At 46.9% G+C, this 12,810-nt stretch overlaps 1 protein-coding gene across 10 annotated transcripts in view; it reads right to left on the bottom strand.

Moving 5' to 3' along the window:
* Positions 1-12,810, bottom strand: part of GBF1 (golgi brefeldin A resistant guanine nucleotide exchange factor 1) — a 129,411-nt gene that overhangs the window by 2,454 nt on the left and 114,147 nt on the right. For 6 of the 10 annotated variants that reach the window (XM_054581421.1, XM_054581422.1, XM_054581417.1 and 3 more), the window contains 18 exons: positions 11,826-12,028; positions 11,251-11,374; positions 10,845-10,970; positions 10,495-10,577; positions 9,604-9,840; positions 9,047-9,140; positions 8,505-8,681; positions 8,125-8,189; positions 7,916-8,039; positions 7,651-7,722; positions 7,425-7,519; positions 7,011-7,164; positions 2,811-3,036; positions 2,139-2,299; positions 1,751-2,009; positions 1,422-1,627; positions 303-453; positions 66-196 (listed from right to left, as the gene is read on the bottom strand). In XM_054581421.1, the coding sequence (XP_054437396.1) occupies positions 66-196; positions 303-453; positions 1,422-1,627; positions 1,751-2,009; positions 2,139-2,299; positions 2,811-3,036; positions 7,011-7,164; positions 7,425-7,519; positions 7,651-7,722; positions 7,916-8,039; positions 8,125-8,189; positions 8,505-8,681; positions 9,047-9,140; positions 9,604-9,840; positions 10,495-10,577; positions 10,845-10,970; positions 11,251-11,374; positions 11,826-12,028 (2,688 nt within the window). The remainder of the gene's footprint in view (positions 1-65; positions 197-302; positions 454-1,421; positions 1,628-1,750; positions 2,010-2,138; positions 2,300-2,810; positions 3,037-7,010; positions 7,165-7,424; positions 7,520-7,650; positions 7,723-7,915; positions 8,040-8,124; positions 8,190-8,504; positions 8,682-9,046; positions 9,141-9,603; positions 9,841-10,494; positions 10,578-10,844; positions 10,971-11,250; positions 11,375-11,825; positions 12,029-12,810) is intronic. The other 4 variants (XM_054581419.1, XM_054581420.1, XM_054581426.1 and 1 more) reach the window with 1 other exon arrangement.

The following is a 12,810-nucleotide window of genomic DNA, read 5'->3' as shown; positions in this document are numbered from 1 at the left end:
GGATTGCCATTCGGGGCTCTCCTTAAGGATCTGAACTTTACTCTAAGACTAGAGGAAAGTCCTACCTTATTAAAACAGGCCTCCCATTCCAGGGCGTCTAGCTTTTGCAAATCATGTACCAGTAGTGCTCGCTGCAGATAGGTCAGTGCCTGCATTCGCACCTGGCGCCGGGCATCACAGCACAGGCAGGCAATACCTGAGAGCGAGAACAGGCTCAGGGTCCTTCAGGCGTCCCGACCTTGCTACTTCCCAAGCTTCAGCTCCACTTCTGCCCCTGCCCTGCCTGCTTCCCCAAGGTTTACCCTGCAGTAAAGGGCACCAGCAGTGGGCCCAGAGGGTGCGTGAATCTGCTTCGATCTTCCGGCCACACGTCTCCAGGTGGCGCTGCTCCTCCGCCCAGGAGCTGTAGATAGAGGCTGCCCGCGTGTGCAGGGTGTGCATCAAATCTAGCAACTGGGGTCACAGGGAGGGCAGGGGACGAGTGGGGTTAGTTCTGATGCAACTCCCTACCCCGCACTGTCCCTGACTTGAGTCCTCAAGGGAGCCCCCACTACCAGCCGCACAATACTCCACCCCTCCCACCACTCCCTTCTCGACTTTGAGCTAGTTGCCCAGTCCTGGCCAGCGTTTCCTAAAGTTGGGTGCTACTCCCAGTGGAGGAGACCTGAGAAGGGATGTGGACTAAGTACGTAGTAACACTGAATTACACAGTGAGAAAGATACTTCCTTTGAAATTCTCTTTCACACCTGATGTAGATAAAACCCCATCATGTTAATCTCACTATAAGAACAGAAAGAAGCCCTGGCTGGTGTAGCTTGGCTGGAGTGCCATCCAGCGCACCAAAAGGTTTCAAATTAGGTTCTGATTGGTTCACATGTGTATAAAAGGTAATCAATTTGATGTTTCTCTTTCACATTAATGTTTCTCTCCTCTTTCTCCCTCCCTTTCCCTCTCTCTAACATCAAATAACAAAAAACGAAACAAACCAGGAAGCACATCTTAGGCTCAGAGGCTTTGATGGGAGGTCGTGTCTGGCCAGATTTAATAATTTGTTTTCATCGTTTTTCTAAGGCTATTTTATATGCCTTAAATAGACACAGAATAACCCTGGAAGGATAGACAAGAAACTGGTGGCAGTGGTTGCCTCTGGTTGAGAATGGTGGCTTAGGGACAGGAATGGAATGGACTTTTATCTGTTTACCCTTTTGTACCTTTTGAACTTTGTACCATGTGCATATATTATCTATTCAAAAAAATAAACCTTAGTTTAAACATTAAACAAAGACTTATAGCAGGAAAACTGTGGAGGTGGTGGCCAAGGGCCTAGGCCCTTCCGCCCAGTCCTGGCTGTCCCTGGCCAGCCCATGTTCCCAAAGTCAGGTGCAGGGAGAGAAGAGGAAGTAAAGGGTGTCATACTTACGTCCTGACTGACCTGTAAAGACACCGTATGGTAGCTGGCAGGCACGCCTTCATCCTCATCATCGTCACTATGCCCACCTCGAGCGGCATGTTGGCTGGAGGTTCGAGGCCGCCGAAGCATTGAGCCCTCCTTGGATTTCTTCTTGAAGCGGTTTCCTTTGCTGTCATATTTGTGACTCTTGCCACGTTTCTCTTGGGACTTGCACCCTGAGCAGAGCCAGATCCAGGTCACATTTCCGTGTCCATGGGCACAGATGGCCTGCCTTTTCCTCCCTGTCCCCATATATTCACATGGCTACTCCCCACTTGCCCCTTCATTGGGTGACCCACCGCCATTGAGACTGGCCTCCACAAAGATGCGGAGTGTCTTGACGCAGAGCTCAAAGTTGTCGGGTGTGATATGGGCGGCGTCACGCACGATGAAGGACAGCGATTCCACACACTTAAGCAGGGACTTAGTGTCATGTGGTCCCAGGTCCAGCCCCACTGTTAGGCTGTACTGATTGACCAGGGGTGAAGGGCCTGGCCGGCTGGGCCCAGTCCCGGGCGCTGGCCCTGGCTTGGAGTTATCGATGTCATCCTTCCCCACCTGTAAAGTACACAGAGGGCTGGAGCGCAGCCTTGAACTGGGTCTTCCCTGGATGCCCTCTCAGAGGACCAGGAGTCTTCCCCACAGGCCAAGGAGGGAGGCCTCACCCCTGCCCACATGGTCACTCACCACTAACCAGCCACTGTTGACCATGTCGGCATCTGTGGCTGATCGGTGGATCTTGCCAGGCCTGCCATGGTCAGTGTAAACCTCTGAGTCGGAAGTGTACCCTCGGTCCAGGCTCACATCATTCTGATGGTAGGATGGGAGTTCACTGTCTGACTGGGCCCCTGAGCCGGCAGGTAGAAAGGCAGAGTCAAAGTGAGGACGGGACATGGGGTCAAGGAAATGATTTCAGCTCTCAGGAGAAGGTGCTGAAGACTGGCCGCTCCTCTCTCTCTTGGCCTGGCTTAGCCTCAGCCCTGTCACCAGAGGGCTGAAGGATGGTCTGGACAGCTTCTCTCTTGACCAAATAGGGCAGCAGGCTAATTTGGGTTCCTGATGGCATCTAGCAGCAGCTGTCAGGGAAGGCAGTTTCTCACAGTTTCTGAGAAAACAGTCCTCAGTACAGTAGTAAAGCCTGGCCCCACAGCCTTCTCTGCTGCTTACCTGCATTCATGCTGTTTAACCTGGGGATGTGCTGAGGAGAGGCCCGTGGTTAGAGGAAGCTCTGGAGGCAGCAGGCAGAAGCCATGGGCATTTAATCTGCTGCCCTTAATAACCTGTTCTGTCTTCCTGTCTCAACCCCTGGAGCCATACTGGTTTACCTGCCAGCGTGGGTCTCCCTGGGAGAAGGCTTACCTGCATCAAGTGCATCCGCCCTGGCTGTGGCCTGCAGGGCAGCTGGAGGCTTTACACCTGAACCAATGCACTCCAGTAGCGTGAAGATGGTGGCCCAGTCATCACCCGAGTGGATGTTGGCTGCGTTGGTCTTAAGGAGTTCATGGAGCCCGAAGGCTACCTGGTGACTGACTCGGGACAGCACGCTGGGCTTCATTAGTAGCAAAATGCGCAGGGATAGCAACACCTGGGGTGGGGGCAGGAAGTAGGAAGTGGCACACAACTCTTGTCTAGTCTCCTTTCCCACCAGTCTTCCTAGGCCAGTGAGGACAGTATGACTAGGATTCAACTTAGGGTACAGCTGCTGGTCTTTTTTTTTCAATGAAATTTTTTATTGAGATAATTAGTTTGATATGTATCATATAAGAAATAACACAAAGAGACCCCTTATACCCTTTGCCCAATAACCCCTCAATGGTAACATTATGCAAAACTATAATATAATATCATAACCAGAATATTGACATTGATACAATCCACTGATATTATCAGGCTTCCTCAGTTTTACTTCTATTCATGTGTGTGTTAAGTTCTACACAATTTAATCACCTGTGTAGGTCTGTATCCACCACTAGTCAAGATGCTGAATAGTTCTAACGCCACAGGAACTCTCATGGTACCACTTTATAACCACACCTGATTCTTTCCTGCGCCCATCTGTAACCCCTGCAATCTGTCCACAACTTCTAAAACTATGTCATTTCAAAACATTATATAAATGTAATTATATAGTATATAACCTTTTGGGACTGGCATTTTTCACTCAGCATAATTCCAAGTTGTTGCATGTATCAATAGTTTGTTGCTCTTAATTGCTGAGTATTAAGTACTCCATGGTACATAAGTACTATGGTTTAACTATTTACCTGTGGAAAATCATCTGAGCCAATTCCAGTTTTTGGCTATTACAGTGAAAGCTTCTATGAATGTTCATGTATAGGTTTTTATAAGAAAGTAAGTTTCCATTTTTCTGGGATAAATGCCCAAGAATGCAACTGCTGAATTGTGTAGTAATTGCATATTTAGTTTTATAAGAACCTGTCAATAGAGTAGCTATACCATTTTACATTCCCACCAGCAATGTGTGAGTAACCTACAACCTTGCTAGCATTTGGTATTTTTACTCTAACCATTCTGAGAAGTGTGTAGTGATATCTCATCACAGGTTAATTTGCATTTCTCTACTGGTTAATGATGTTGAGCATCACTTAATACCTTCAGGCGCTTATGAGGTGGGACTCTCCAAAAACCAGGAATTTATTTATAAAAAATTGTGTATTTATTCTTACATGTTCCACACTTTAGTCACCTTCAAAGTACTCTCCATTTGATGCAATACACCTATCGAGGCATTTTTCCACTTCTCATAACAATTTTAAACTTGTCAATTTTGATGCATTTTAGTGCGTATTTTGTTTTACCTCTTCCACATTGGCAAAATGTTTCCCTTTGAGGACTTTCATCATCCAGGGAAACAAACAAAAAAGTAGCTTGAGGTGAGATTGGGTGAACTGGGAGGGTGGGGCACTGCTGAACACTGAGCGAGGTGTGGGCAGGTGTGCACATAAATCACCCATCCTGAAATGGGCAAACATGATGAAAGAGTCTTAAAAAGAAAAAAAAAGACCCACTGAAGCCTAACACAGCCTCTCACAACCACGTCAGCCGGTAACACTGATGGAGACGGGCTCCTAGAACACTCACCTAGTGGGGGAAGCCTACAAGGGGCCTGCCCTCCATAAGGTAATTCTGTTTTTTGGGGTTGCCCCTTGTATTTACCATCTGTGTATCTTCAGTGAAATGCCTGTTTAGGTCTTTTACCCATTTTCTAGTTTGCTTTTTTGCTGTTGTGTTTTGAGTTTTTTTTCTATTTTAGATACTAGTCTTTTCTCAAATATGTGATTTGCAAACATGTATTCCTTGTCTTTCAAAAAAATTTTATTTATTTTTTAGAGAAAGAGAGAAACATCAATTTTTTTGTCCCACTTATTTATATATTCATTGGCTGATTCTTGTATGTGCCCTGACTTGGGATTGAACCGGCAGCCTTGGTGTATTGGGATGATACTCTAACCAATTGAGCTACCTGGCCAGAGCTGTTCTTTGTCTTTTCATCCTTTTCACATGGCCTATCATAGAGTAGAAGTTTTTAGTATTGATGAAGTCTCATTTATCATTTTTTCCTTTTATGGAATGTTCTTTTGGTGTCAAGTCTAAGAACTATTTGTCTAGCTCTTGAAAATATCCACGTTTTTCCTCCTAAAGGTTTTACAATTTTACATTTAAATCCATGATCTACTAGGGGGCACACAAAAACAGCCAGAATTATCTTCTGGAGGGCGGCCCCCTTGTAGTACAGACTTCTCCCGTTTGGTGAGTGTTCCAGGAACCCATCTGTATCAGTGTACCAGCTGGTGCTGTTGTGAGAGACTGCATTTGGCTTCAGTGAATTTTTTTTTTGGACTCTTTCAACACATTTGCCCACTTCTTGAGGGGTGATTTACCAGCACACCTGCCCGCACCATGCTGAATGTTTAGCAGTTTTTGACCAAAAATGGCAGGAACCCCATGCCCCACCCTCCCTATTCACCCAATCTTGCCCCAAGCGACTCCTTTTTATTTCCCTGGATTAAAAAGGTCTCAAAGGAAAACTTTTTGCCAGTGTGGGAGAGGTGAAACAAAAAATGACAGAAGCACTAAAAGGCATCAAAATCGACAAGTTCAAAAACTGTTTTGAGCCGTGGGAAAAAAGTCTCGATAGGTGTATTGCATCGAATGGAGAGTACTTTAAAGGTGACTAAGGTTTAATCATGTAAGGATAAATACACACTTTTTTATAAATAAATTCCATTGTTTGGGGTCCCCCCTCATATCCTGAGTTAGTTTTTTAAAAAAGATTTTTTTAAATTTATTTTCAGAGACAGGGAGAGGGAAGGAGAAAGAGAGGGAGAGAAACATTGACATATGAGAGAAACATCTGCTGATGCCTCTCACATGCCCCCAACTGGTCTGGCCTGCAATCCAGGCATGTGCCCTGACTGGGAATTGAACTGGTGACCTTTTGGTTCACAGGCTGGCCCTCAATCCACTGAGCCACACCAGCCAGGGCCCAGATGACTTTTGTATAAGGTACGAAACTTTGGTCAAGGTTTATTTGATTTTCCTCACTATGAATTTCAATTGCTCTGGCAATTAAAAAAGCTACCTTTCCCCAATTGTTTTTTTGTACTGTTTTTGTAAAAATTTGTTTTTGTACCTTTTCCAAAAAATTAGTTGAGCATTTTTGTGTGGGTCTATTTCTGGGTTCTCTCTTCTGTACCATTGATCTATGTGTGTATCCCTCCACCAATACCACACAGTTTGATTACTGTAGCAATATAGTAAGCCTCAATATCACTTTCTTCTTTCTCAAGATGTTTGACTATTCCAGGGCCTGTGCTTTTCCACCTCAATTTTAGAATAAGCATGTTTATGTCTACAAAAACCCCTAATGGCATTTTCGTAGGAGTTGCATTAAACTTATAGATCAATTTGGGGAGAATTAACATCTTTACTACATTGAGTCTTCCAATCCATGAACATGGTATGTATGCCCTTTCATTTACCTGATTTCTTTCATTAGCATTTTGTAATTTTCAGTATATAGACCCTATACATTTTATTAGGTGTATATCTAAGTATTTCATTTTTTTTTGAAGCACCTATAAACAGTATTGTTTTTGGTTTTATTTTCCATATGTTCATTGTCAGTATATAGAAATGTGATTAGTTTTTGTGCGTTCATTTTATTACCTGGAATCTTGCTAAACTCACTCATTAGTTCTGTGCTGGTTATCTTTTATAGTGGGCAAAGAGATCTCAGGAGGGCCCTAAGCACGGGAGGAAACCAGGTATAGGGCTCGGACTGCCACAAAGCAGAGCCATCCAGCCCTCAGAGCAGATGTATAGGAGCCAGCAGAAGTGATGAGTACCAGCTTCATACCTAAAGGCCATTCCAGACTCATCTCCGATGCTACCTGTTAGATTGCCCCAGCCCTAGTTGGTATCCTGGCTTATGCTATGGGGCACTAAATTACTCCCTGTCTCAGGCCATATCTACACTGACACTGCGACTTTAGTCCCTTGCATATCTTCCTGCCCTCCCAGCTGTACTCTGCTTACCTGGCCACTGATTTCTTCTCTCCGGAGTAGCCGAATGGCCAGGCGCAGTAGCCCCACCACCGCCCGATCCACAAGAAAGCAGAAATCTTGTGCCTGGACACACAGGTGGTATAGATGGTCTCGAACAGTCTGCCACACACAGCCCACACGGTCCCTGAGGAACATAAAGGATGAGGATAGTCTCAGCTAGGGAAGTCACTGGGCAATAAGCCTTCATGTCTGATTCAGGCTAGGCCTTTTAGGGCCCACTGGTATTATACCCTAAGCAGACAGGCATTAACGAGCAACCTTCTCCTCCACTGCCTACAGCTTCATGTGCTTCTTGCCCCTACAGCCCACTCAGCAAGATGGCTCCAGACTTCTTTCCCTTTGGAGTAAGCCCAGTGTGAAGCCTGCCTAAAGATGGCCTTCTACCTGTTCTCTAGCACAATCCTCAGCAGCATCTCCAGGCAGAAAGCAGCATCCTCCTCATCATATGTCTCTTCATCTGGTGTCACTGAGACGAGAGCCTAGAGGAAAACAACAGGAAAGCAGGCAGCCGATGGTCCTGACCTGACAGGAACTGAAGTATACAACACTGTCCCCGTCTCCCCTCCCAGACTCAGCCAGCCCTTCCCTCTCTTTCTTCTTCATTCTGTACCTTCATGAGCTCCTGCAGTGACTCCAGCTGGAGAAACTTGCTTTCTGTGATCAACTTTTCTGGGTCACATTGCTGGGGCACAAGAGAAAAGGAAGGGGCCAGTGATAAGGGCTGGAGTGAAGAGAACTTTCCCAAGTGCCAGGGAGAGAGTAAAAGGAGTCAGTTCTGGTCGCAAGCCCTCAATGATTCTATTCTTCACTTCACAGGGCATCTGTCCAGTAGGGAGGGGTCCGGGCTCGTTCACCAGGGGTAGGTAGGCAGTTACCTTAATACAGTCCAAGGCCACTCGCTTAGCCTCCTGGTTCTCAGTAGATGGGCCCCGTACACTAGATTGTTCGGTGCCACTGAGTGTCAGCCAGCTCACGAAGCTCAGCACTGTCGACTCTCCTCTGTAGAAACAGAGCACAAACTCTGGTGAGCTCCAGAGTCCTGACCCTTTCTCTCTAAGGCTTTCAGTCTCTGATCTGCCCTCACCGGTTCGATGGTGTCTCCTCCCGCAGTAGCGAGATCTTGCCATTGGGATCTACAAAATCTTCAACCTGGAAAAGCAGGTCAAGAATAATTCTTTCTATATGCCTTTTGTATTTCCTGCTCCCCCATGCAAAGTTCTGGCTTTCGTTTTATAGCTCTCTTCCCTACCCTACTGACTGGCCCCTCCATGTGGTGATTGGTGATGGCTTCTACCAGTCTTCCTTGACAGCTGTCTCCCCACTCAAGGTCTGTGGCCTTACATTTGAGGTGTTCCTGGTAAGCCTCAGGCCCAGTGCTGCTCTCAGCCAGTTCCATATACCAACAGCATATACCATTGGAGCTCTTGCCTTGTTACTGTTGATTAGTATCCTACCAAGAATTACCTCCACCATAGCCTTGGGCAGCAGCTGGGCTCGGAAGAGCTGCAGCATGGCCTCCATGATATTCTTCCAGCCCTCTCGGAGGATGTCGCCATGACGATGGGCCAAATGGAATACTGTCTTGGCTGCAATGTGAGCTTTAGGGTTGCTTCCAAACACACTGGGAAGGTTCTCAATAGACTAGAAAAAAGATCAGAAGACACTTAGGGTCTGGCAAATGTCTGAAAAAGAGAAGCTCTTAGGCCTCAACCTATGGTCTCCTGAGGGTCCTTCTGCTGGCTCTGCTTCAATCCCCCATGATACCAGTGGGAAGGGCTAACCTGGATAAGGCCTTCCCCACTATTGCATCTCCTCTCCCGTCCCCAATACCTGAGGTGATCTATTCTCATCATAGGGTATGCAAGACAGAAGTGGCCTACGCTCTACTGTAGTTGAGGGGGAGGTGAAGAAATATGCTCAGGGAAACTAGCTCTAAAGAGTAATCCGTGGCTAAAAGAGGGGTCTTTCTTTGGAACTCCAGGCACATAGTTCCTGCCCTTGCTCACCTCACTGCTGAGAGCTGTGAATTTGCACAGAGAGATGATGAGATTGTCAAACACGTCACTGAGGCCGTAGTGGGCAGAGATCATGGCGCACTTCCTGTAATGTCACCCCCATCCCAGAAACAGAGTCACTGGAAGGCCAGGCAATCCTTCCAAGTGCCTGAGGAGGCTTGCTTGGGGTTCTCCCCCAATCAGTCCGAGGAGGAAACTTTTAACTCTTATGTTTGTTTAAGACTGATCTTTCCCAAGTTTCCAAGTTTTAACCTCCCTCCAAAAACTCAGGAAGAACCCACTCTGAGGAAAATAAGGGTAGGCTAAGGTGGAGGGCAGGTTAGAGGGGTGGAAGGATTGAGCAAAAAGGAAAAAGGGCTCATGGACATGGACAACAGTGTGGTGACTATGGGGGGCAGGGAGTATAAGGGGACTAAATGGTAATGGAAAAAATATAATAAAAAAATTAAAAAAAAAAAGAAAAGAGTAGGATTCAAAGAGATATGGAGGCAACCATGTTAGCTCCGAGAGGTGGGAAGAGGTCAATTCCCAAGCCAGAGGAGGGCTACCTGAAGCCTGAGATGGCTTTCTGGATGATTGTCTCCTCAAGGCTTTTGTCAAAGACATAAGAGAGAGCAGCAATAGTGGGGCCCCATGTCATGGTGAAGAGGTCAAGATCGTAGCTGCCAGCAGGCACACGTAGGAATATGCCCTCTGGGGTGGCACCTCGATGAAGCAGTACATTCCACACATAGTTCTCCCGAACCAAGCCTGTCTGCTCCTCTGGCATCACGATCTCCTCATTCCTGTCAGGAGGTAAGGTAAGGAATATGCGCGCCGCTGTGGACCTCACTGCTCACAAGCTAGGACAAGGGGCTCTACTGTGGCACTCTCCATCAATGAGAGGTCATCAAAACTGAAGTGCAGTGGTCTGCTTCGCACACACCAGGGAGAAAGAAAAGGGGTACCCTATAATCTCAAGGACCTATCACTAAGTGGGGCCTTCAGTTCTGTGGTAAGATGTCACATTCTTTCTGAGTATGACAGAATGAACAATCCTCTCTACCTTTTCTGATTTGTAGTAAAGAACTAAGTGTCCCATCTCTGACCTCTGATCCAAACCTCGCCCCCTAGTGCTCACTTTGGATTCTCTACCAGCCCCAAAACGCAACTTGGGAGCTAGACAGGAAAACCCAGCTGCTCTGGGTTCGGGAAATGAGGACATGGCATTCCACCTAGCAGGGACAGCTTGCATCCTTAAAGTACTAGAGTCCCAATATCGTTCAGGCTTCTTTAAGGAAGATAATGAGTTGGGAGAGACAGGGCTGCCCCACTAAGTCCCAAGGCTCAGAACAGGGCATATGAGTCACTGCAGTCTGATGTGGCTCTAACAATCGGGAAAAGGGAGCAGTGCGCTTCTCCTTAGCAGAAGTGCTACACCATCCTCCATACATACTCACTTGATGGCATGGTACATATCCTCCAAAATGTCTTGTTCAAAGTCCTTGCCTCCATTCACACCTTTTAGGTTTTTGCGAAACTCCTAGAGACAGACCAGTAAGCTTTCCCCTTCATGTGTCAACACCGAAGCCCCACCCAAGGAACTCCTGAGTCTGTGGTAAATAGGACTTAGGAAGCAACCAGTGAAAGAAGCCACCTCCCCATCCCAGTTCCTCTTCTGGACTGGCCAGCCCTCCCTGATTCCCATGGACAGAACCCTGTCGACCATGCCCACTGGACAGCTCATGTCATCTCTGCTCTCTCCAAAGCTTGCTGGGTCTTCTCTGCCTTGGCTGGGATCCAAGCTTACCTCCAGGGTCATGGGTGCATTCTGTTTGCGAACGTTGTGGTTGTGCTGGTCAGTATTAAGCATGATAACAGCATAGGCCAGGGCAAAGCAGGCATCACTATTGGCAAATGGGGAGCCATTACAATTCTGAAAAAGCAAAGACCCCACCTGTGTCAATGCCTTTCTCTGGCCAATTAAACCCTCACCACCAACCCACTGGTCAATGCTGGCACAGAGGGGAGGTACTACCCAGAAAGCAGCCAACCTCTTGCCAACTCCTAACAAAAGCTAGACTCTATGAAAAGCTCACTGATGATACTCTCAGCCTTTTAGGAGACAGCAGCTGGGTCCTCCAGTTGGAGCCATAGAATCCCTCAGTCAAATTAACTTGGGAGGCCTGGGCTCAGCCCCTGCCACTCAAACTCACCCTCCAATGCTCTGTGAATGCCTCCAGCAACCTCTGGATGACCGGTGCTTCCCCAGGCAAGCGGAAGGCTTCTAGGTAGAGGCGAAGAGCTTCATCCAGCCTAAGACCCTGAAAGCTGAAGGTGCTACAGGGAGAGGAAGAAGGATGAAGATGCTGAAGATATATAAGCTGCAAACGTTGGGCTCTCTATTAGCCACAGTTCTTCTAACCTTTTCCTACTGGAACTGAGCAGGCTGAGGGCTCTAGCGAAGGAGAGGTATCTCCTGGCCATTTCTAACACAGGTCACAATTTGACAACTCCTGACCTTAGTATTTTTCACATCAGCGCACTCTTGCCTTTCTTAGAAACCTCATCCCCTGAAACCCTAGCCTGTGCTCAGGGACCCTGCTCCAATCTGACTTCCAAAGTTATCTTGCTGGAGACTCTCTCAGGTCCAACAGATAAAAAAGATGGGAAGAGGAAAAGCATGTGACCCCGGTCACCAGTAGGAACTGACTAAGAATGCTGTGAGGGAAGGATGCTCTTTCTCCGAATGATCACCAACTATGGCTCATATTTCTTGCAGATGCCTTACCTCACAAAGCTCTCCAACAGGTCAATGTTTTTGCGGTCACTCACAAACTCTCCAATCATTTTCTTGTCCAACCGAGGGTTTTCTCGAAGCCACTGGGCTACCTCTGTGTTGTCCATTGGGATGGTGAGGAGGCCTTTCTCCTGCAGAAACTGGATCCCTTTCTTTGGTTTCTGGTTGAACTGCTCTGTGCCAGTGATCAGAAGCTGGAGAAGAAATGCTGGTGTGTCAGAAGCTGCTCTGCCCCCAAACCAGACAAGGCCAGGCTGGACTTCATCACAGTCCACAGCCTGTCACCCAACAGGCTCCTAGAATGTGGGAATGTGGTTCTAAGTGACTCCAGGTCTAAGGCTGGATCATACTGGCCCTAGCTTTCCTCAGTCTTCATGTCTCATTAGAATTGGCTGAGGTGCTCCTTTCACTCCTTTCCTGAATGCTCAAGATGCGTAGGATAGCCTACTCTACAACAATAGGATAAAGAAAAAAGTAGAGGGAAGAGACTAGAGAAAGTTCTCTTCTCTACAGTTTTAGTTACTTCTGGCATCTGTTTACAGCCAGCATCTTGTTCATAGCCTATCTTGATTTCCCTGTCTTTCTCTGGTTTCCTAATTCTTGAGGCATTGGGGTTTGAAGGAGAAGGTGAACTAAGTATGAAGATAACTTTTTGTATCTCCAGTTACAGTCCTGCAATCAAGGGAACATGAAAACCAAAGTCATTTAGGCTAGCAATAAGAGGAAGAAAGGGTTAAACAGAAAGTGTTAAGAACTGCCCCCCCAAACAACAAAAACAACAACAACAAACACAGTTATTTGAACTATACTAAAGCACCCGAATTAATGTCAATTTCCTTTTATTGCCAAGCATCACCCCAGAGCTTGAGCTGACCAGACAAATAACCTTCAGTGGACCACACAATACCAGCGGCCATGGCTCCTATGACCACTAGTAACACTTGGCTCTCACAACAGCAGTTGTACAGGCGCACAC

The sequence above is a fragment of the Pteronotus mesoamericanus genome, unplaced genomic scaffold (assembly GCF_021234165.1).
Source record: "Pteronotus mesoamericanus isolate MK-2021 breed Mesoamerican mustached bat unplaced genomic scaffold, CSHL_Meso_final contig_657, whole genome shotgun sequence".
NCBI lineage: Eukaryota > Metazoa > Chordata > Mammalia > Chiroptera > Mormoopidae > Pteronotus > Pteronotus mesoamericanus.
The sequence above is the reverse complement of the archived record's forward strand: the minus strand, read 5'-3'. Positions and strand labels throughout refer to the sequence as shown.